The 20,543-nt window shown below is 44.6% G+C and overlaps 1 protein-coding gene across 2 annotated transcripts; it reads left to right on the top strand.

Moving 5' to 3' along the window:
- Positions 1 to 6,609: 6,609 nt before the first annotated feature.
- Positions 6,610 to 18,152, top strand: LOC116583573 (nuclear RNA export factor 2-like). Of its 2 annotated transcripts, none has more exons than XM_032331656.1 (21): positions 6,610 to 7,125; positions 8,317 to 8,500; positions 8,734 to 8,887; positions 9,194 to 9,277; positions 9,432 to 9,497; positions 9,614 to 9,694; positions 9,815 to 9,884; positions 10,031 to 10,119; positions 10,240 to 10,347; positions 10,526 to 10,635; positions 12,036 to 12,072; positions 12,480 to 12,548; positions 12,635 to 12,690; positions 12,830 to 12,937; positions 13,056 to 13,114; positions 13,225 to 13,340; positions 13,433 to 13,475; positions 14,038 to 14,110; positions 14,665 to 14,847; positions 17,708 to 17,768; positions 17,907 to 18,152. In XM_032331656.1, exons 1-21 carry the CDS (start codon positions 7,113 to 7,115, stop codon positions 17,949 to 17,951), a joined length of 1,809 nt encoding a protein of 602 aa, XP_032187547.1. In that variant the 5' UTR covers positions 6,610 to 7,112; the 3' UTR covers positions 17,952 to 18,152. The 2 variants fall into 2 exon arrangements, with proteins under 2 accessions (XP_032187547.1, XP_032187546.1); XM_032331655.1 differs by having other exon boundaries at positions 9,393 to 9,497.
- The last annotated feature ends 2,391 nt before the right edge of the window (positions 18,153 to 20,543 follow it).

The following is a 20,543-nucleotide window of genomic DNA, read 5'->3' as shown; positions in this document are numbered from 1 at the left end:
ACATCACGAGCAAACGGACTACTGAGGAAAGACCCTACAATGAAGCCACAAGTAGCTACAGTAAATCTTCTTCTTGGGCTTAGGCAAAGGGACCTCCAGCCATTTACCAGTGTTACTGCGCACTTGCTTTAAAGACACTTGCTCTAAGGCAGAGCTCAACAGTTTTTCCTGAAAATATTTTTCCTAAATATTTGAGGCGTTACAGGCCTTTCAAGTCTGTGATGGAACTATTCAAATCTGCCATTGTTGACCGAAAGCTGCCGCTGCCATAGACACAGCATGGCTCTGTTCCAATAAAACTTTACCTGTGGACACGGACATGTCAACTTCAAATATTTTTCATGTCTCAGGAAACATTATTTTTCTTTTGATTTTGGTTGAAAACCATTCAAATACTTAAACGCCATTCTTAGCTTGCAGGCCATACGAAAACAGGCTGTTTGCCAATCCCTGCCCTGAGCTAATGGAATCACTAGCTTCCTAAAATAGCACTGAGAAGAAAGTCAGCAGAATGAGGTGGCAGCCATCCCTATGGCTTCCGACAGGCCTAAAAGCTGATGCTTTTTAACATAGTGGTTTTCAACCTTGGTTGCACACTGCAGTCACATGAAGAGTTTAAGAACTGTGGTTGCCTAGTTTTGACCGCAAATTCTGCTTTAATTGTTGGGGGTATAGCCTGGTGTTGGTGAGTTTTTTCAGTCTCCTTAAGTTGCTCTAGTGTAGAGCAACAAGGTTGAGAACTACTTGAACAATTTTACTGATGAGAGTGCAAGTATTTTGCAATATTTCATTTTAAAATGTTATAATTGTGATTTTGGGATAATAATATTCCAATAACAAATACATATAATAATCTAAGAACAATAAATATATAGCTATGCTAGAAAGTATGAAATAAGGATTCCCATGTGAGAAAGGGAGAATTTCTCCTTTTAAAGAAAGAAGGGAAATTAACAAGACAGCAAACAACAAGTGTTGGAGAGGATGTGGAGAAAGGGGAACTCTCTTACACCATTGGTGGGAATGCAAGATACAGATGTAGTGAAAAGAAGGGCCATCTGTGCCCCAATGTTCATAGCAGCAATGGCCACAGTTGCCAAACTGTGGAAAGAGCCAAGGGGCCCTTCAACAGACAAATGGATAAAGAAGATATGGTCCATATATACAATGGAATATTATGCCTTCATCAGAAAGGATGAAAACCCAACTTTTGTATCCACATGGATGGGACTGGAGGAGATTATGCTGAGTGAAATAAGTCAAGCAGAGACAGTGAATTATCATATGGTTTCACTTACTTGTGGAGCATAAGGCATAACACGGAGGACATGGGGAGATGGAGAGAAGTGAATTGGGTGAAATCGGAGTGGGGAGATGAACCATGAGAGACTGAGAAACAAACTGAGGGTTTTGGAGGGGAGTGGGATGAGGGCTTGGGTGAGCCTGGTGGTGGGTGATAAGGAGGGCACGTACTGCATGGAACACTGGGCGTGGTGCATAAACAATGAATCTTGGAACACGGAAAACACAAAATAAAATTTAAGAAAGGAAGGAAGGAAGGAAGGAAGGAAGGAAGGAAGAAGGGAAAGGAAATGGGAAAACACAGTGGTAAAGCAGGGGCCACCAGCGGAGGATCAAAGAAGAAGCAAAACTGCTGGCAAGGCCAGAACAAAGTACAGATTAAAGCCAAGCACCTTTGAGCCCAGGGCTGACTCAGCAGGGAAGCCTCCTCTGCATGGGATAGTCCCAACTCAGGGTAAGCATGGAAGGGACAGCACAAACAAAAATTCAAGTGATTTGCACTGAGGGAATAAAACAAAATAGAAAAGGGTGAAAAAGACTGTAAGATAATATTTCCTCAGAGTGATAAAAGAGTGACAAAGGATGAAATGATATCATTATATAAGAACAGAAGACTGACCAAGAAGATGTTGATTGAACACAAGGAACTGCTTTCACTTCCTCCTGTAACTTCCTTAAAACAACCTTAAAGCTAAACAAATTGATCAATGGGATACTGCTTAGCAATGGAAAGTCAGGGGCATGGATGGATCTTTAAAAAATGCTGAGTTTAAAAAGCCAGGCACAGAGGAGTACAGGATGTGTGATTCCATTTGTATGAAATTCTAGGACAGGAAAAACTAATATAGAGAGACTGAGAGCAGATCAAGGCTTGCATGCAGCCGGAGGATGAAGAGGAGATTAGCTGGGAACCATATGGGGTGTGGTCTATGTTCCATATCTTGATAAGGTGGCAGTTAGACCTAATCTCCGATTATTACATATAAGGAGCTGGGATCAGGAGAAGCTGGGTGAATTGTCTAAGGTGATACCACTTATTAATCAGTGAGAAGATACATCTGCTTATAAACAATCGATTACTCCTATTGTGTTGCATAATGGGTCAGTAAGAATAGTGCTTCCCACCGCTCCCCCACCCCCAGCACCTGAAAACACCATGACCCAGGCACAAACATCCTTTTATGCACATAAAACATCAACATGAAAGCATCACTTTTGGGTGTTCCAACCACCCATTTATAAATACGGTTGACATTCTCACATGTTCTTTTACCCTGACTTCTTTATGTTTACATTTGCGCATAAAAAAACATAAACATTTGTTAATATCTTCTTCTGAGGAACCATAGGGTAATATACAGTTTTATATCCTGACTTTTCCTCTTTTCAGATTGTATCATGTGCTGCAAGGAATAGCCCTCTTTGCTTTTTGTAACCTACCACTCAAGCCTGAACTGTTTCTTTTTTTTTTTTTTTTTAAGATCTTATTTATTTATCTGACAGAGAGATCACAAGTAGGCAGAGGCAGGCAGAGAGAGAGAGGGGGAAGCAGGCTCCCCGCCGAGCAGAGAGCCCGAGGTGGGGCTAGATCCCAGGACCCCGGGATTATGAACAGAGCCGAAGGCAGAGGCTTAACCAACCCAATGAGCCACCCAGGTGCCCCAAGCCTGAACCGTTTCTTGAACAATAATGGTTCTCTTGCCCAAATTGTGGAAATGGGAACTTAAGCCCCCTACCTAGTCCTTCCAGATGCCTGTTTCAGTCTGTGATCTTTTAATTTTGGTTCCCTGAAACAGTATACCAGGTTATTTCCCACCCGTGCTGCCCTGTTTAACCATTGCCACTTTATAAAATATGTGAATAGCTGACACTGCAACTTGCCTCCATTCACCCATCTGTTTTCCTTTGTGTAACAACAAATGCAGTTAACACACATTCATCTCTTACTAAGCCCCAGCCATTGTACTAAGTTCCGGACCTAGTAATGACTAGCTTCTTTGTGGTGCTTGTTGGGTCCCAGGCATTTCTCCAGGGGCTTTGCCTGTATTGCCAGAATTAGTTCAGTTCTCACAATTTTCTCATGAGGTCGAAACTATCACTACCCTCAATTTAAGGGAAAAAATAAGGTGAGAAAAAAAAATGAGAAACAAACTGAGGGTTTTGGAGGGAAGGGGAGCAGGAGGTTGGGTGAGCCTGGTGGTCGGTATTATGGAGGGCACGTATTGCATGGAGCACTGGGTGTGGTGCATAAACAATGAATTCTAGAACACTGAAAAGAAATTTTAAAAATAAATAAATAAAAATTTAAAAAAAAAGAAAAAAAAAAAAAGGTGAGTTACCATGAAGTCAAAGTTACTTGCCCTGGACCACAGACATTAGCCCCAGGATTCAAAACCTGGTTGATCTGACCTCAAATCCGATGCCCTTAACCAATAATGTGTGACTCCGTGTTAGGGCTGAAATGAGTACTGGGACTCAAAGTCCAGTGGCCAATGACGGATGTGGTATCTGGGACCAGCATGACCGGAACTCCAGCCCTCTGTCCAAGAGACCCATTTGTTGCACACTGTTCCCCTGTGCCATCTCTCCTTTCTCAGACTGTGTGGGAACTGTTTCCCCGGCGTTCAGCATGAAGACAAAGTAACAGAGACAGACAAGATATGTGTGGAAAGAAAGGAAGGTTTCCAGTGGGGTGTGTATCACCAGGATGCATCCAGTTCCTCAGAGGCTTTTTCAACTTGTGTTGCATTCTCTTCCCAATGATCACCCTCACCTTTCTGGCCCAGACGTCCATCCCTTGGCCTTTCTACTCCGTATGTCACATACCTATGCCCCCTTCTTTCCCATCCTTGATTTGAGGGACAACCATTCCTACCCCTCTTCTGTCAATATCAGCCACTCCCAGATCCCATTGTCTTTCTGTGTCAAAGAGCCTGTAAAGAAGAATGAAATCATGCCATTTACAACGACTTGGATGGAGCTAGAGAGTATAAGCTAAGCAAAGTCAGTCAGTCAGAGAAGACTAATACCATATGATTTCACTTATACGTGGAATTTGGAAAACAAAAGAAATAAGGAAAGGTTAAAAAAAATGAGAGGAAGAGGCACAGAGAGAGTGAAAGGAGAGAAAGGAGAAAGAGAGAAACAGACCCTTAACTATAGGGAAAAACCTGGTGGTTACCAGAGGGGAGGTGGGGAGGTGGGGGATGGGTGAATTAGGTGATGGGGATTAAGGAGTGCACTTGCTGTGATGAACACTGGGTGATGTATGGAACTGTGGAGTTACCATATTGTACACCTGAAACTGATATAACACTGCATGTTAACTATACTGGAATTAAAACTAAAACATTCAGAAAAGCACAAACTTCCAGTCCTAAGAGAAATAAGTATTAGGGGTGTGATGTACAACATGATGAGCATAGTTAATACTGCGTCATGGTGTATTTGAAAGGTGTTAAGAGAGTAAATCCTAAGGGTTCACATCACAAGGAAAAAATCTTTTACGTCTTTTTCACTTGCGTCACTTTTTTTTTGAAAGATTTTATTTATGTTTATTTATTTATTTATTTATTTATTTGACGAGAGAGAGAGAGAGAGAGAGAGAGAGAGAGAGGAACAGCAAGAGAAGGAACACAAGCAGGGGGAGTGGGAGAGGAAGAAGCAGGCTTCCTGCAGAGCAGGGAGACTGATGTGGGGCTCAATCCCAGGATCCTGGGATCATGACCTGAGCTGAGCGAAGGCAGGAGCTTAATGACTGAGCCTCCCGGGTGCCCCCATTTACTTTACTTTTTGCATCTATATGAGATGATGGATGTTAAGTAATTGTGGTAATTATTTATGTAAGTAGGATCATTATGCTGTGGTCCTTAAACATACACAGTGGGAGATGTCAATTATACCTCAACAAAGATGGGGTTAAAAGGGGGGGGGGGAAAGAGCCTGTAATCCACAGCCATATAATTATAGGTATATATTTTGGCAGAAAATATTTTGTATGATAAATTTTAAAAGTGAAATGTCTGGGTCAAAGCGTAAGCATGACTTCTGAATGGTTAAACATACTCTAGGAAATGAGACTCTCCTACACTGTTAGTGGAGAAGTATATTGGTGTAAATATGCTCAGGAAATTGTCTCTTATAATTTAAAATATTTATGTGCTTCTTCTGGGAAGCTATAGAGCACAGACACAAATCTTGGAACTGCCCTAAATCCCAAGCCATGCTCCACTGGGTAATTTGGCCTCCACCATTAGCAATACCTTGTGTGGAGAATTCTAACACTTTAAATTTGAAAATCAATCCAAATATTAAAAGGCTAAGATGTAAAATAAAGGGTGTATTAAAAACAAGAAGCAAAAATTGGGTATATATGGTATATGTTACATGAAAAGAAAATGTACACTTGTGTCCAGTTTTGTGTGGCAATGCACCTTCCAGCATGATTTGAAATACATGTATCTGTAGTCTAACTGTGCAAATGTAAAACATAAACTATTAGCACATGGCCCTGCGCACGCATGCGCGCGCGCACACACACAGACACACACAGACACACACACACACACACACACAGATGCTCATGCACACACTCTTGCTTTGCTCTGAGAAAAGTACGATACTGGCTGTCACAAAGCTGAGCACCCACAGACATGTGTGTAGGCCCAGAACATTCTTCTTACACATACCAGGCACCCAGGAAGCTATATCTGCTAGATTTAAGGAAAGCCTCTCCTTACTTCTGTGACCCGTTTGCAAAAGTCTCTCTTCCTCTGGTCAGAAAAGCAGTAGTTTTAGCATTAATCAGGAGGGGGTGACTCACTCTATTTCTAACTGTACACTAGTGAAAAATACTATTTTTGCAAAGGACAAATTCAACACATGGTAGTTTTACAAGCAGTTTATGAAACAGTTCTGCAGCCCTCCCCCCCCACACCCCCCGGAATAAATAGATGTGGGTAGAAATGGTTGAGATGTATGGATTCTCAAAAGTGGCTTTGTTGATCCCCAATCTACAACATTCACTTAATGAATACTAATTAGGCCCCAGTATATGCCAGACACTGCCACCTCAAAGTGACTCCTAATCGGCAAATGCTGTGATCCAAACAGATTTCTTCATCTAGTTCAAGACCGATATCTCCACTTGGTCCAAGGTACCTGGACCCACCCAAACAAGAGTGACTAACACCTGCTCACAAAATGTCATCCCTTGTCTGTTCACAGAAATCTGTCCTTGAGATCTGAAAGTCCACCATTAAAGGAGAACCAGCACACTAGCTGGAGGAACACTTAGGATGTGGAGGCACACCAAAAGGTGAGGACACAATTTCTGTTCCACCACTGTCTTAGCTGAGGAATCCTGGGAAATGTACCTAAACCCTGTGAGCCTAATAGTCATGATCTGAAAAGGGACTGTGGATACAATCATTTTTCGACTTCTGTGAGGAGGTCAAAAAACTCTAGTGAGTCTGCCCAACACTGAGCAAATGCTGGTTGCTGCTGGGCAAGTGTTGGTTTACTTCTCACCCTGTTCTTTCCCTACCATAGCAGGGATGCCACTTCCATGTACTCAACGGCATAGCAATGATGTAGGCAGAATTCCAAACCGACACAGGAAGTAAGTACCATGTGAACACACATGATGTCATAAAGGATACTCACAACGGTTTCTTCGCGGGAGGATCAGTTAATACTGTGGTAGAGACGGAGGGGGATCCCAGGCAGCCTGGGGAAGAGGCACCAGCTGATTTCCGATGCTCCTGGCTTTGATTTTGTCAGAACGACGGTGAGACGGGGATCGTGCTGAGATGCAACCCTTCAGTAAGTGGACATGCGTGCGCACACACGTGTGTGTGTGCGTGGTCTCTCTGGCTTTTTAATCACATGCCCACTCTCCCGTGTGGTTCCCAAAACAGGGCTATGCTTGAGATTGCTCCTGTCTGATTCACCTTGATGAGGGAGGCCTCTGGCCTTGTTTAGGCACCCAACTTAGCTGGTCAGTCTGAGGACTGCTGTAGCTGCTCGCTGGCTCACTTTTAACACTTTCCCCTTGACAACGTTATTTCTGAAGTAATGTCAGTTCTCAAAGATGACTCTGACACCCCCATATGCCGTATGCTGACCACGAGCCGCTATTTCCTCCTTTCAATGTCTGAGTTTTTCCTTTAATATTCATCAAGCTAGATCATCAACCAAACTTCAACAAATTTTAAAAGAATTGAAATCACACAGAGCACATTCTCTGACCATAATGGACCCATGTTAGAAATCAATAATAGAATGAGAAAGGAAGAATCCCTACACACTTGGAAATGGTAGTTGACGTATTATCCCAGTTTGTCATTCAGATCCTTGTTATAGAGGAGTTGAGGTTAGGAAGAGTTGTCCCCTCAGCTGAAAGGCATTTCAGGGTGGGCAAAAAGAAAACTCACTCTGGATATTTTAAACTGAATATTGTTGACAACAAGGCTGGAGGGAGGGGGACAGCTTAGGAGGCTGTTACATCAGTCCCACCTGACATTAAAAGTTGAAGTACACCAGCATAGGAAGTACAGCTTGCTGATTGTTAGTGGGATCAGTTTGGTGGCTGATTGAATTTGGGAAGCATGAGAGAGACTGCCACCCTCGTATTGGTGTGGTTTTTAGACAGGCCTGAGAGAAGGTACAATTCAGATGTCTTCCTAGTGTATGGCTGGTTTCCAGTTTAACCCATGGATGCACAGATCTCTGTTTTTTTTTTTTTAATAAATCCTGCTTTATTCTTTAAAAGGTTCAATAAAGTTTCCTCCTCCTCCTCTTCCTCCCCCAAGATCCTCCCTGATGGTGCCATCTGTCAAATAAGGCTCTCCTATCTGGACAAGCAGAGGAGTTTCCTTTCTGTGGTTTGGGGGATTGGACCCTTAGAGCAGGTTAACACTTTGCTTGCCCTACCATGGTGTTAGCCTAAGATGGGTACATGGTGAGTGGACCACTGATGTGTCTTCAAACTTGTCTTTTTGTTCCCCTTTTGAGAATACGATGATGGTGATAGCTCACCTCAAGGAAGAAAGAAAGTTTGGAGTTCTCTCCGAGGTAATTTTGGCAGGAGGAACCCTCGTTATGAACGTGGTGGATATGAGCCTCAGCCTTCACACCTCCAGGAGGATGATGGAAGTGTGCTGATGAGAGATGCCCGGGAGGACCCCCAAATAAGACAGTAAGTGATGGGGCAGACTGGCTTGCATGTAACAGCCCCTGGGACTATGCGACTCTTTCACTCTCCCTGGTCTTCTTTTTCTTCTTTCACTGGAAGACTGAAGAAGGCCAGAAGTGGAATAATGGTTAAGAGATCCTAATTGTAGTCCTGGTGACAGAGAGGTGAGGGTGTATAGAAGAAGACTTTCTTAACATTTATGGCCCTACCTCTGTCTTTCCTCTTCCCTTCCACAGCACTCCCTATAGCACCCGGCGTGACAAGAGGAGAGTGAAATGGCAAAATGAAGGCCATATCCATATTACTATGTGGAGAGATAGAAAAACTCCAAGGAGAGGAATGGGGGAGAACACACAAGACGGAAACCCAGGGAGCTGGTTCAAGATCACCGTGAGTGTCTTGGCAAGGTCTGCTTTAGGTAGACTATCCTGGAACCTTATAAAAAAGGAAGAGCACATTAAACAACCTTACGTCAATTATTTGGAGGAGAGCTTTCCAATGGAGATTCCTCTTCTCCATTGGAGGGTCTAGGAGATCCATATTTGGCACGAAAATAAGAAAGAATGCCAGTGGTCCCTTCTTTCAAAGTCCTATGCAGCTCAATATAGAAGGTCAGATAAGAATGCTGTTGGGTCTGTTTCCAGCTTTAATTCTATGTTGTCTCTCCTCACTCCCATCCCTTCTTCTCACCTTTAGATTCCCTATGGGAGAAAGTATGACAAGACATGGCTAATGAATTCAATCCAGAGCCATTGCAGTGTCCCCTTCACTCCAGTGGATGTAAGAGAGGATGGTGAAGCCAGATGAGTGGGCACAGGGAAGTGTGGGTGGGGGAAGCCAACTGAGCCAGAAGACTCTATCCTCCAAAATTATTGTTGCTCCCCACCTCCTGCAGTTTCACTACGTGAAAAACCAGGCTCGGTTCTTTGTCCAGGGTGTTGGCACTGCCTCTGCACTGAAGGGTGTCAGCTACAAGATTTATGATGAGGAGAACCGAAAGGTATGTGTCGAGGGCACTACCTCTCCCTAGTCCTGGGGCAGGAAGACAGGGCAGGGGCTGGTTATCTTCTCTGGAATGAAAGTTCTTGGTGTTTGCCCCACCTCTCCTTCCTGCAGATAACTATCTTTGTCAATCCCTCCTCTGTACCCTACTCTGTGAGGTATAAGTTGGAGCCAGAAGAAATGGAGCAGCTAAAGGTAATGCAGACTCAAGGCCCATTGCGTGCCCACACCCAGACCCACCCCTTCTTCCTCGAGCCCCTGATTTCCTTATCCCCACCAGAGCCTCCCAGTGGCTCTCTGCGTCTCTCTCTGCAGCTGACCATGAACAAACGCTATGACATCTCCCAGCAAGCTCTTGACCTCCAGAGTCTCCGCTTTGACCCAGGTACACTTGACAGCAGTAATTCTTGGGTAGGCGAGGGCACAGGGATCTTTCTGGGAGGGAGACTGAGGGATGGCGATGTGGGGAGGGTTTGGGCTGGTCCTGGACTGCTCTCAGCCTTCTGATTGCCTCCTCTCGGCTTCCTGAAGACTTGGTGGGCCATGATATAGATATAATCCTGAACCGAAGAAACTGCATGACTGCCACCCTGCAGATCATAGAAGAAAATTACCCCGAGGTGAGAGCTTAGGCCCAGTGCTGTTATTAATGGTAGGGGGTGGAACACATGGGGTGGAGGACAGAGTTGTCTCTGAGGCCCTAGATAGTAACTGTCACTCTAACTCTTCTTCACCCACAGCTGTTGTCCTTGAACTTGAGCAACAACAAACTGTATGGGCTGGATGGCCTGTCTGACATCATAGAGATGGTCCCCACAGTCAAGATCCTGAACCTCTCCAAAAATGAAGTGAGAAGAGGGAGCCTGATCAAATTTGGGGTTGACAGTGGGTGGGTAGTGCTCATCAGAGTGGTGGCAGGAGGCAGGAGAAGGTACCTCTGTGGAAAGGTGGGGGCTGGGGGTGCCGGGGCCTGTGTGTGTCCCTTTCCCTGGGACTCCTTTCCTGTTTCTTCCCCGTCCTTCTCAGCTGAACGTGGTGTGGGAGTTAAACAAGATGAAAGGGCTAGAGCTTGAAGAGCTTTGGCTAGAAGGGAACCCCCTGTGTGACACTTTTCCAGACCAGCCCACCTACATAAGGTCAGTGTGAATCCCTGTCACCCTTCCTGGGGACCTTTGGGCCTGGGAGCCTGAACTGTCCCTGAGAATGCAGGTATGCAGGAAGCTGCAGCCCTGCTCCTCGGGAATGACTGTAGGCCCCACCTTCTCCTCTCTCCCTGTCCCTCACCTGTAAGGAGTTTCCTTCCTCTGACCTGCTCACCTGTTCTCCTGGTCTGGGGTCTCATTCCACCTCTCTGCATTCAGTGTTCTTTAGCATGCCCTCCAAGAGTGTGCTCCAGGAAGCAGGGCCCCTCCTCTTCCCCAGGACCAGGAGTGACCAGCCTGGAGCCAGATGCTGGTGCCCTGGACTGAGAAGGGTCCTCTGTCCTGGGGCCTCATGCTGAGACAGGCTTTCCTACTCCCTGCTAAGATGGGACTTCCCTCCCTTGTTCTGAGAGGGGACCTGCTCTCAGAAGCCCTTTCCTCCTCCCTTCCCTCCACACATCACATCATCACAATTGGTCCTTTAGAAAAGCCCTGGGTAGCCCAGCATAGGTACATTTCCTCAGGCCAGGAACCAAAAGTGACAGGCACAGGTGCACAGGGGCCATCAGGAGGGAAGGTGGTGGTCAAAAGAGGGGGCCACAGACCCTCAGCTCCATGCTGATCTGGGGCTTGACCCTCTACTCCCTCCAGGAAAGGTCTCCTGCCCCCGTGGCTGCCTCATTTCCCATGCCTGGCTCAGGCTAAGCTCACACAGGTGACAAAGTTTCAGCCAGCATGCAGTGGGCCCCCAGCCCAACCAATACCTGCAGGTTTTCCATTCCTACCTTGGGTGCCAGGGCCAGCCAAGGCAGATGCAGGAAAGGACTGCAGCCAGGGAGCCATTGCGCCCTTCTTCTCCCTTCCTCCTGATCCCCACCACTGTGGTAGGGCCTCTTTCCCTTCCCTTTGTTTTGCATTCTCTTCCTCCTTTGTCTCTGGTTCCCCTATGTCTCTCCCACCTCTCCCTTCCTACCTTTACTCCCTCTTCTGTCTTCACCCCCCTCCTTCTCCCTCCCTGCCTCCTGGGCCTTGCCTCACTCAACCTCCCTGCCCCAACATTCTGGGCCATCCCTGGGGTGGGAGGGTATCATGGTCCTGCAGAATGCTGCACCCCTCGTGATACAGCAGAGCGCTGGGCTCCCACTCCATTCCCTCTTCTCTATAGAGTCTTCAGTGGGGATTTGGAGGAAGAAAGGGAAGCAGGGAGGGGAAGGCAGCCCTGGAGCCTGGGCTCCACATGTTGCTTCTGGTGGCACTGAAGAAGGGAGTCAGGGCAGTCTAGGTGGAAGCTACCCAGTGGAAAGGAGGGGTGGGGGAAGGGAGGGAAAGGGTAGGAGGGAGGCTTGGCAACCCTGACCTATCAGTCACTTCTTTCTATTTTGGATTTTGGACAGTGCCATCAAGGACTGTTTTCCTAAGTTGCTACGCCTGGTAAGTGACTACACTCATCATTGTCTCTTACTAACATTGATCACCACCACACCTGCTCTCAAGCTCTTTGGGTCTTCTCTAGATTACATGTTTGTGTCAGACCCTTTTCCATTTTAGGGTACCAGGACTCCTGAAAATGACATGAATATGCTCTCTGGAAAAATGTGTGCGTGCACACACACACACACACACACACACACACACACACCCCAGAAAAAAAGTTGCATATAATAGTAAATACTTTCCAGACGTCATGTTGAAGACACACACTCTAATCTTGTCCATGTAATTTCCAGTACGCTTTCATACCTAACCTCTGACCCTCACCCTCTCTTGGGCTCACCTTTTCCCCTGATCATCCAGGGCCTCCTCCCTGGTCTCCACTGCTGACTTCTTCCCTTCTCCAGGATGGCCAGGAGTTATCACCACCAGTTATCACTGATACTGACGCACCCTGCTTGTTAAAGCCCTGCAAGGTGAGGGAAAATTGATCAAACAACATTTGGGCTATTACAAAGGAGGTTTTATCAGCCACATAGTCTCAAATGTCTTTTGATTCCAGGAAAGCTACAAAGGATCTGATGCCCTGAAGAGTCTAGTCCTGCAGTTCCTGCAGCAGTAAGTACTCCTGGGAATCTGGAGAAGGAGATGGCTAGGACGGGTGAGGCCACCCAAGCTCAGAACTGCTGACTGGGTCTGGAAATCTCATTTGGGGTCCAGACCACAGAAATAGACTGTCCTCATTACTCTCCCACAGGTACTATTTGATCTACGATTCTGGAGACCGTCAGGGTCTCCTCGGTGCCTACCACGAAGAGGCCTGCTTCTCCCTGGCCATTCCCTTCAGCCCTGAGGACTCAGCCCCGTGAGTAGCAAAGCTCAGACTGTTCCTGGGCCCTGTGGCTCCCCAGCAGACACAGGGCAGCTCCTGGAATCAGCCACACTGGCCAGACCACCACCTTCTGTTCTTCTTTCTCTGCTAGAGGCAGCTTGTGCGAGTACTTCAAGGAAAGCAGGAATATGAAGAAGCCCAAGGACCCCTGTGCGTGTGTGATGGGGAAGACTGGGCAGGGAAAGGGGATGTGCAGGGTAATTATAGGTCCCAGGGTGTGGCGACGCCCAATCTTTGCTTGCTTCTCCTCCCCCACTTAGCCCTGTGTGTTCAGCCACTGAAACATACAAAATGTGACATCGTGGGCTCCCTCTGTGTGCTGCCCAAAACACAGCACGATCTCAGCTCCTTCTTGGTGGACATGTGGTTCCAGACGGTGAGCACCTTCGTCCTCCCAAGGGCAGCCCCAGAAAGCCATGGGTGGGTAGGAAGTATAGGTGACTTAGCACCTGGGCTCTTCCCTTTCAGGAGAAGATGCTCTGCTTCTCTGTTAACGGGGTGTTCAAGGAGGGTGAGTGTGCACAGAGCCCCTCCCCAAATGCCCCACTGCTCCCTCCCCGCTGGCTGGGCTCCCTCTCAGAACTGTCCCAGCTTCCCTGATCCCTTTCCTTCTCTTCCTACTCCTGCTGTGTTCTCCTGCCTCCACTCTGTCCCCAAACCATCCTGGTCCGAACTGGCTCTATGCCGGTCTCCCCCACACAGCTTGGGCATTAGGAACACAGTCTGTGGAGTTTCATGGCTGTCATTCTAGATCCTTATTCTGAGAGCTACTTGGGGTGGTTACCTAACCTCTAAGTTTCCTCGTTTGCAAAATGGGGCTAACAATAACCACCTCTCAGATAAATCAAATGAACTTGTGGAGTGGTTGTCACAGCACCTGCCACCTGGTAGAGGCCCTGTCACTGGGAGTAGACTGTCCCTACTGTTGCCATCCCCACGCCAGACACCCTGACTCCCAGTGAACAATTGTCCCCTTCAGCATGAGTACCAAGTCAGACCCTGACTGAGGAACACCGTGTGGGCATGTGACGTATGTGTGACTCTAAGAGGTTTGTTTGTGTTTGTTGTTGAAGTGGAGGGAAAGTCTCAGGGTTCTGTTCGAGCTTTCACCCGGACTTTCATCGCCATCCCTGCTGGCAATTCCAGGTGAGCGCTACGTTGTAGGTGGGAATGTTCATCCCAGCCTGGGCTCAGGGGTGTGGGAGCGTGGTGGTGAAGACATCTTAGCTTTCTCAGTATTGTGGAAAGCCAACAGGTAGATCCAAGGAGCAGTCTGGTCTGGTGGTTAAGAGTATGGGCTCTGGAGTTAGAGCACTGGGTTCTCTTCTTGACCCGAGCACTCACTGGGTGTGTGTGAGATCTTGGTTAAGTCACGTGACCTCTCTGTGATGCATTGTCTTCCTTGGAAAATGGGGATTAGACTGCCCATTCCCTTGGGCTATTGTAAGGGATAAATGTGGGTATAAAATCAACCCTGGGTTGCAGGTTAAGTACACATCTAGTGGGTTTGGTAGATAGTCCCTGCAAAGGTGGGCTCTGTGGAGGGGTGGAAGCAGTAGCCAAGGACTCTGGGGTGGGGGGAAGGCACAGAAGGGGTATGGAAGGAATCTGGTTGGTGAGGGGCAGTGGGAGCAGGATCATTGTTGGGGATGTGGAGTTGTACATTCGTCCACTTGTCTGAGGGCCCATTTTCCCTTCAGTCTGTGCATCGTGAATGATGAGCTGTTTGTGAGAGATGCCACCCCCAGTGAGACTCAGAATGCGTTCTCCAACCAAGAGCCTACACTGACCTCCAGCTCCATGCCCACCCTCTCCCAGGAGCAGCAGGAAATGGTGTATGCTTTCTCCACTCAGTCTGGGATGAAACTCGAGTGGTCTCAGAAGTGAGTGGTGGGTGTGCATGGGAAGAAGGATGAGTTGGGGCAGTGACTTGGGTGGGGGAGCGTGAATCAAAGACACTGCGGGAAATTTGGAAAAGTAACATTTTGGAATAGTTTGCTTCCAAAAAAGAAAAAGAAAGAAAGAAGAAAGAAAGTGGGCCCATGGAGAAGGTATCATACTGTTATATATGTGAAGGATTTAAAAAATAGTATAATGCTCAATGACATTGTCTTATACATAGAAAATCTGAAAGAGTCCACCAAAAAGCTAATAGAGCTAATAAACTCAGCGAGGTTAGGGATAAAAGGCCACTATACAAAACTCATTTGCATTTCTATGTGCTTGCAATGAGCAGTCCAAAAATGAAGTTAAGAAAACAAGTCCATTTACAATAGCATCAAAGTAGTAAAATATTTGGAAACAAATGTAACAAAAGAAGCACAAATCTTGTACTCTGAAATCCATAAAACGTTGTTGAAAAAAATTAAATAAATAGAAAGACACCCCATTTCCATGGGTTGGAATATTGCTAAATGGCTTAATATTGTTAAGATGGCAGTAATACCTAGAGCAATCTACAGATTCAATGCAATCCCTGTCAAAATCCTTCTCTGCAAAGATTGACAGGGTTATCCTAAACTTCATACATAAGTGCATCTTGAGAGAAAAGAACAAAGTTAGAGGACCCACACTTCCTAATTTCAAAACTTGCTAAAAAGGTACAGTAATCAGGACTATGTGGTGCTGGCATATGGACAGTGCATGAATAAAGGAGTAGAACTGAGAGTCCACAAATAAACCCTCACGTTTACAGTCAACTGCTAGTCGGTGAGAGTGCTGAAAAAAATCTGTTGTAAAAAAAAAATAGTCTTTTCAGCAAATGCTGCTGGGGCAACTGGATATCCACATGCAAGACAATGAATTTTGACCCCAGATTCACATCATGTACACATGTAGACTATAAATGGGTCAAAGATCTAAAGTTTAAGAGCTAAAACTGTTAAAAATCTAAGAAGAAAACATAGGTGTCAGTCTTCATTAATTAGGCAAGTGTTTCTTATATATGACACCAAGAGCAAAAGCAACTAAAAAAACAAAAACAAAAACAAAACCCAAAAAACCAAAATCAAAACAGATAAATTGGGCTTTACCAAAATTAAAAGCTGTTGTGCACCAATGGACACTATCAAAAGAATAAAAATCCTGCCAAAGGAATGGGAGAAAATATTTGCAAATCACATATCTGACAAGAATATGTGAAAAACCCTTGCAGCTCAACAGCAAAAGGATAAAAAACCCAATTTTAAAAAGTGGGAGAGGGGTCTGAATAGATAGTTCTCCAAAGAAGATATACGACAGGCCAACGAGCACATGAAAAACTTCTCAGCACCATTAGTCATTAAGGAAGTGCAGATTAAAACCACAGTGAATCACTACTTCACACCCACTGGGATGGCTTTTAATCAATAAAATGAATGACAACAAGTGCTGGTGCAGATGTAGAGCAATTGGAGTTCTTATGTATTATTGATGAGGATATAAAATGGAGCAGTGGTTGGGAAAAACATTTTGGCAGTTCCCAAAAATGTTAAATATGGAGTTACCCTATGAACCAGTAATTCCATGCCCAAGTATCTAATGAAAACATCTGTTCACTCTAAAACTTGTACAGGAAGGTTCATAGCAGCATTATTCATAATAGCCAAAAAAAGTGGAAACAACCCAAATGTCCTTTAGCTGATGAATGGATAAACAAATCTGGTATGTTCACATGGTAGAATATTATTCAGTCATAAAAAAGAATACAGTTCTGTTATATGCCCTGCCATGGATGAACCTTGGAAACATGCTAAGTGAAAGAAGCCAACCTCAAAAGGTCACATATCACATGATTCCATTTATATGAAGGGGCCAGCACAGGCAAATCCCCAGGGACCAAAAGCAGATTAGTGGTTTCCATGGTCTGGGGAAAGGGGAGGAATAGAGAGTCATCTCTAATGTTTAAGGAGGAGGTTTTTTGTTTTTTTGTTTTTGTTTGCTTTTTTTTTTTTTTTTTTAGGCGATAGAACTATTTGGGAATTAGATCACGGTGATGGTTGTGCAGTCTTGTGGCTATACTAAGGAAACAATGAATTGTACGCTTTAAAATGGTATGTGCATGCAAAAGTAATAAAATGGTATGCACACTATCTCAATAAAAATGACTGGAAACTTGAACTTTTAAATTTCCCATTTATTTTCTTGAACATCTTTTTTTTTTCATTTATTTATTTTCAGCATAACAGTATCATTATTTTTTCACCACACCCAGTGCTCCATGCAATCCGTGCCCTCTATAATACCCACCACCTGGTACCCCGACCTCCCACGCCCCCCCCGCCACTTCAAACCCCTCAGATTGTTTTTCAGAGTCCATAGTCTCTCGTGATTCACCTCCCCTTCCAATTTACCCCAACTCCCTTCTCTCTAACTCCCCATGTCCTCCATGCTTTTTGTTATGCTCCACAAATAAGTGAAACCATATGATAATTGACTCTCTCTGCTTGACTTATTTCACTCAGCATAATCTCTTCCAGTCCTGTCCATGTTGCTACAAAAGTTGGGTATTGAACATCTTTTTTTTTTTTTTATCAATATATAATAAGTTCCCTTTTTCTTTCGGAAAGGTCTATTTTTCTGTTTTGAATTCTAATGGGCATGAATGCCAGTGATAGACATTTTCACTAGGTCTTTCCTCATCATTGCACATAGTGTTCATTCCGGTACATGCATCCCAGCAAAGAACTGGCACTGATTTAGCATCTCACGGTCAGCCTGTCTGTATTGTGGTACTAATGGAGATCACCTGTTCTTCCACTCCAGGTGCCTTCAGGACAATGAGTGGAACTATACCAGAGCTGGTCAGGTCTTCACTATGCTCAAGGTGAGGTCTGGGAATCATTAAGCGGGCTACCGATGGGCATTTCTGGGCCTTCAGTAAGGCCAAGAAAATGGAGGCTGGGTGGCCTGGGAATGAAACTCTGGATCTGGCTCTTCTGATGTCCCAACTCCTTCCCTCCAGAATGAGGGCAAGATCCCAGAGGAGGCTTTCAAGCAAACCACCTAAAAGAAGCCTTAGATGTCCACGTCATCACTGTTTCTCTTTTCTCCAGCCTAAGGCTATACCCATGAGTGGGGATGGAGGCCTGGCTGACCAAGAAATCAAAATTACCTTGCAGGCCAGGTAACATAAGCACCTGAAGGATCAGTTCTTCCACGTACTTTCCCCACTCAGGATCACTGTTTATTTTCATAATAAAGAGTTATGTTGCACGTTGTATGTTGTGTGTCCTGGATCGCTCTTCTCCTGCCCCAACCGTGAACCAGGGAGTCCAGGACTGAAAGGCCCTCTCCTCTTCCCGACATTGTTCACCCTGGCACAGCAGGTACACAGGCTTGACTGCACAGGTAATATGTCAGTAAATTCTGGTGAGAAGGTACACACACTAATTCCAGGGATTGGCCTTTGGAAACAGTGTGACTCAGATGCTCTACCTGGAGGCCTGCAGAAGCAGGCATGTGGCCTGGAACAACAGGGGCTTTGCAAGGGCTGCCTACCAGCTAGTGAGGGCAGTGGAAGGAAGGGAGATGGGGACTCACATGTATTTACTTCTTATTCCTAATCACTTGGATGCATTCAAAGGCATACCATCAATAACTTTATAACTTGCACACAGGTGAATAGGAAATGGGCCTTTTCACACCTCTCACCACGCTTGCATTTGTCTTCTCATCTATCCACTGTACTGCCCCCTTCCCCTCTCTGAAGGTGCACTGTGGGAGGGGTCTCACTTTAGCTCCTGAGAGTGAGGGAGAGTCAACCTGCTTGCCCAGTGCATTTTTTAGAGCAGTGACAAGGGTGCTCCGTGTCCGTGTGCTTGAGGGGGATCAGACATTTAGTTTCACTTCCAGGCAAACAACAAAACTATAGAATGAAAAATAAAATAAAATAAATCTTAGAGGGAGGCACACCATAAGAGACTCTATAGGTAGTTAAAAAATAAGATTGCTGGAAGGGTGTGGTGGGCAACGTGATAAGTGACTGCTCAGTAACACAGAGGGCACCTTTTGGGAGGAGCACTGGGTGTTATATGCAAGTGATGAATCACTAAATTCTACTCCAGAAACAAGTGCTACATGACATGTTAACTAACTTGAATTAAAATTAAAAACCCAATGTATGTTTGTAATCGAAAGGAATCAAACAGTGTAGGTATGTATATGTGGAAAATAAAATGATCTTGTATCTACCTTCTTTCATCCTGCTGAGCCATCCTTTGTTAATGTCTGGAGCGCATTCTGCAGATGCTTTTCTCAAATGTATATGTGCAAAATATGTGCAGATGCACAATATGTGTGAGCAGATATACACACTTTTTTGTAAGAATGGGGTGGCAGCCAGTCGCCAAACTATGGAAACAACCAAGATGCCCTTCAACGGATGAATGAATAAGGAAGATGTGGTCCGTATACACTATGGAGTATTATGCCTCCATCAGGAAGGATGAATACCCAACTTTTGTAGCAACATGGACGGGACTGGAAGAGATTATGCTGAGTGAAATAAGTCAAACAGAGAGAGTCAATTATCATATGGTTTCACTTACTTGTGGAGCATAACAAATAGCATGGAGTACATGGGGAGTTAGAGAGAAGGGAGTTGGGGTAAATTGGAAGGGGAGGTGAATCATGAGAGACTATGGACTCTGAAAAACAATATGAGGGGTTTGAAGTGGTGGGGGGGTGGGAGGTTGGGGTACCAGGTGGTGGGTATTATAGAGGGCACAGATTCATGAGCACTGGGTGTGGTGAAAAAATAATGTATATTGTTATGTTGAAAATAAATTAATTTAAAATTAATTAATTAGTTAATTAATTAAAAATGTAGCCTTTGAATTCTAAAAAATAAAAATAAAAAATAAAAAAATAAATTGATCACCTCAACACTTGGCAGCTCAGCATTTAACAGTCATTAAGAGAGTACATTGGAACTTGGATAAATTCACTGGTTTTGTTATCTAACATGAATCTAATTTCTTGATAGTAAGGATTTAATATCTAAGCCATTGTAGTAATGTATTTAATTTTCCATTTAGTGGTATGTAAAAATAATATACATATGAGTGAACTGTGGTTGGGGTCACCTTCGGTTTTTCTCATGGATTATTGAATGCATTACTAATTAATAAACTCTCTTCCTGAAAAAAAAAAAAAAGAATGGGGTGGCAGCAAACCTTATTATGCAATGTATCTTTTTTTAGCTGAAGATAAAATTATCAGGACTTTTATATTTGTCATTTTATTGCTGTTGGCTATCTTTTCATAGGTTTCTTTGCATTCCTATAGTTTTCTATGAGATTTTTTGTTTTCATTTATTTATGTCTTTCCTGATTCAAGAGAGCTCCTGGTATTCAAAGTTTGTGTTGCAGTAAATGTGAATAAGTTCCCTCTAATTTTTCATACATCTTTTAATCTTTAAATCTCATTGACTTTTATGATGAGCTCATTTGACATTGTCAATTCATTATCAAAGTTTTAAAGGAGTGTTTTTAAGTGTTTATTGCTGAATTAAGGAATTAATTATTTTATTTTACATGCTGTTTTATAACCTTCATTCAAAGTAGAATTTGTTCATCTTGCCAAATGAATATTTTTCCCT

The sequence above is a fragment of the Mustela erminea genome, chromosome X (assembly GCF_009829155.1).
Source record: "Mustela erminea isolate mMusErm1 chromosome X, mMusErm1.Pri, whole genome shotgun sequence".
NCBI classification, from domain to species: Eukaryota; Metazoa; Chordata; class Mammalia; order Carnivora; family Mustelidae; genus Mustela; species Mustela erminea.
This window is presented reverse-complemented; position numbering and strand designations above follow the sequence as displayed.

What these genes read in the sequence shown, in the direction of transcription:
- LOC116583573 (XM_032331655.1), top strand. An exon ending in GAGTCTCCGCTTTGACCCAG is followed by an intron (nt 9,885 to 10,030) that starts GTACACTTGACA and finishes GGCTTCCTGAAG; the next exon opens with ACTTGGTGGGCCATGATATA. An exon ending in AAACTCGAGTGGTCTCAGAA is followed by an intron (nt 14,848 to 17,707) that starts GTGAGTGGTGGG and finishes CTTCCACTCCAG; the next exon opens with GTGCCTTCAGGACAATGAGT.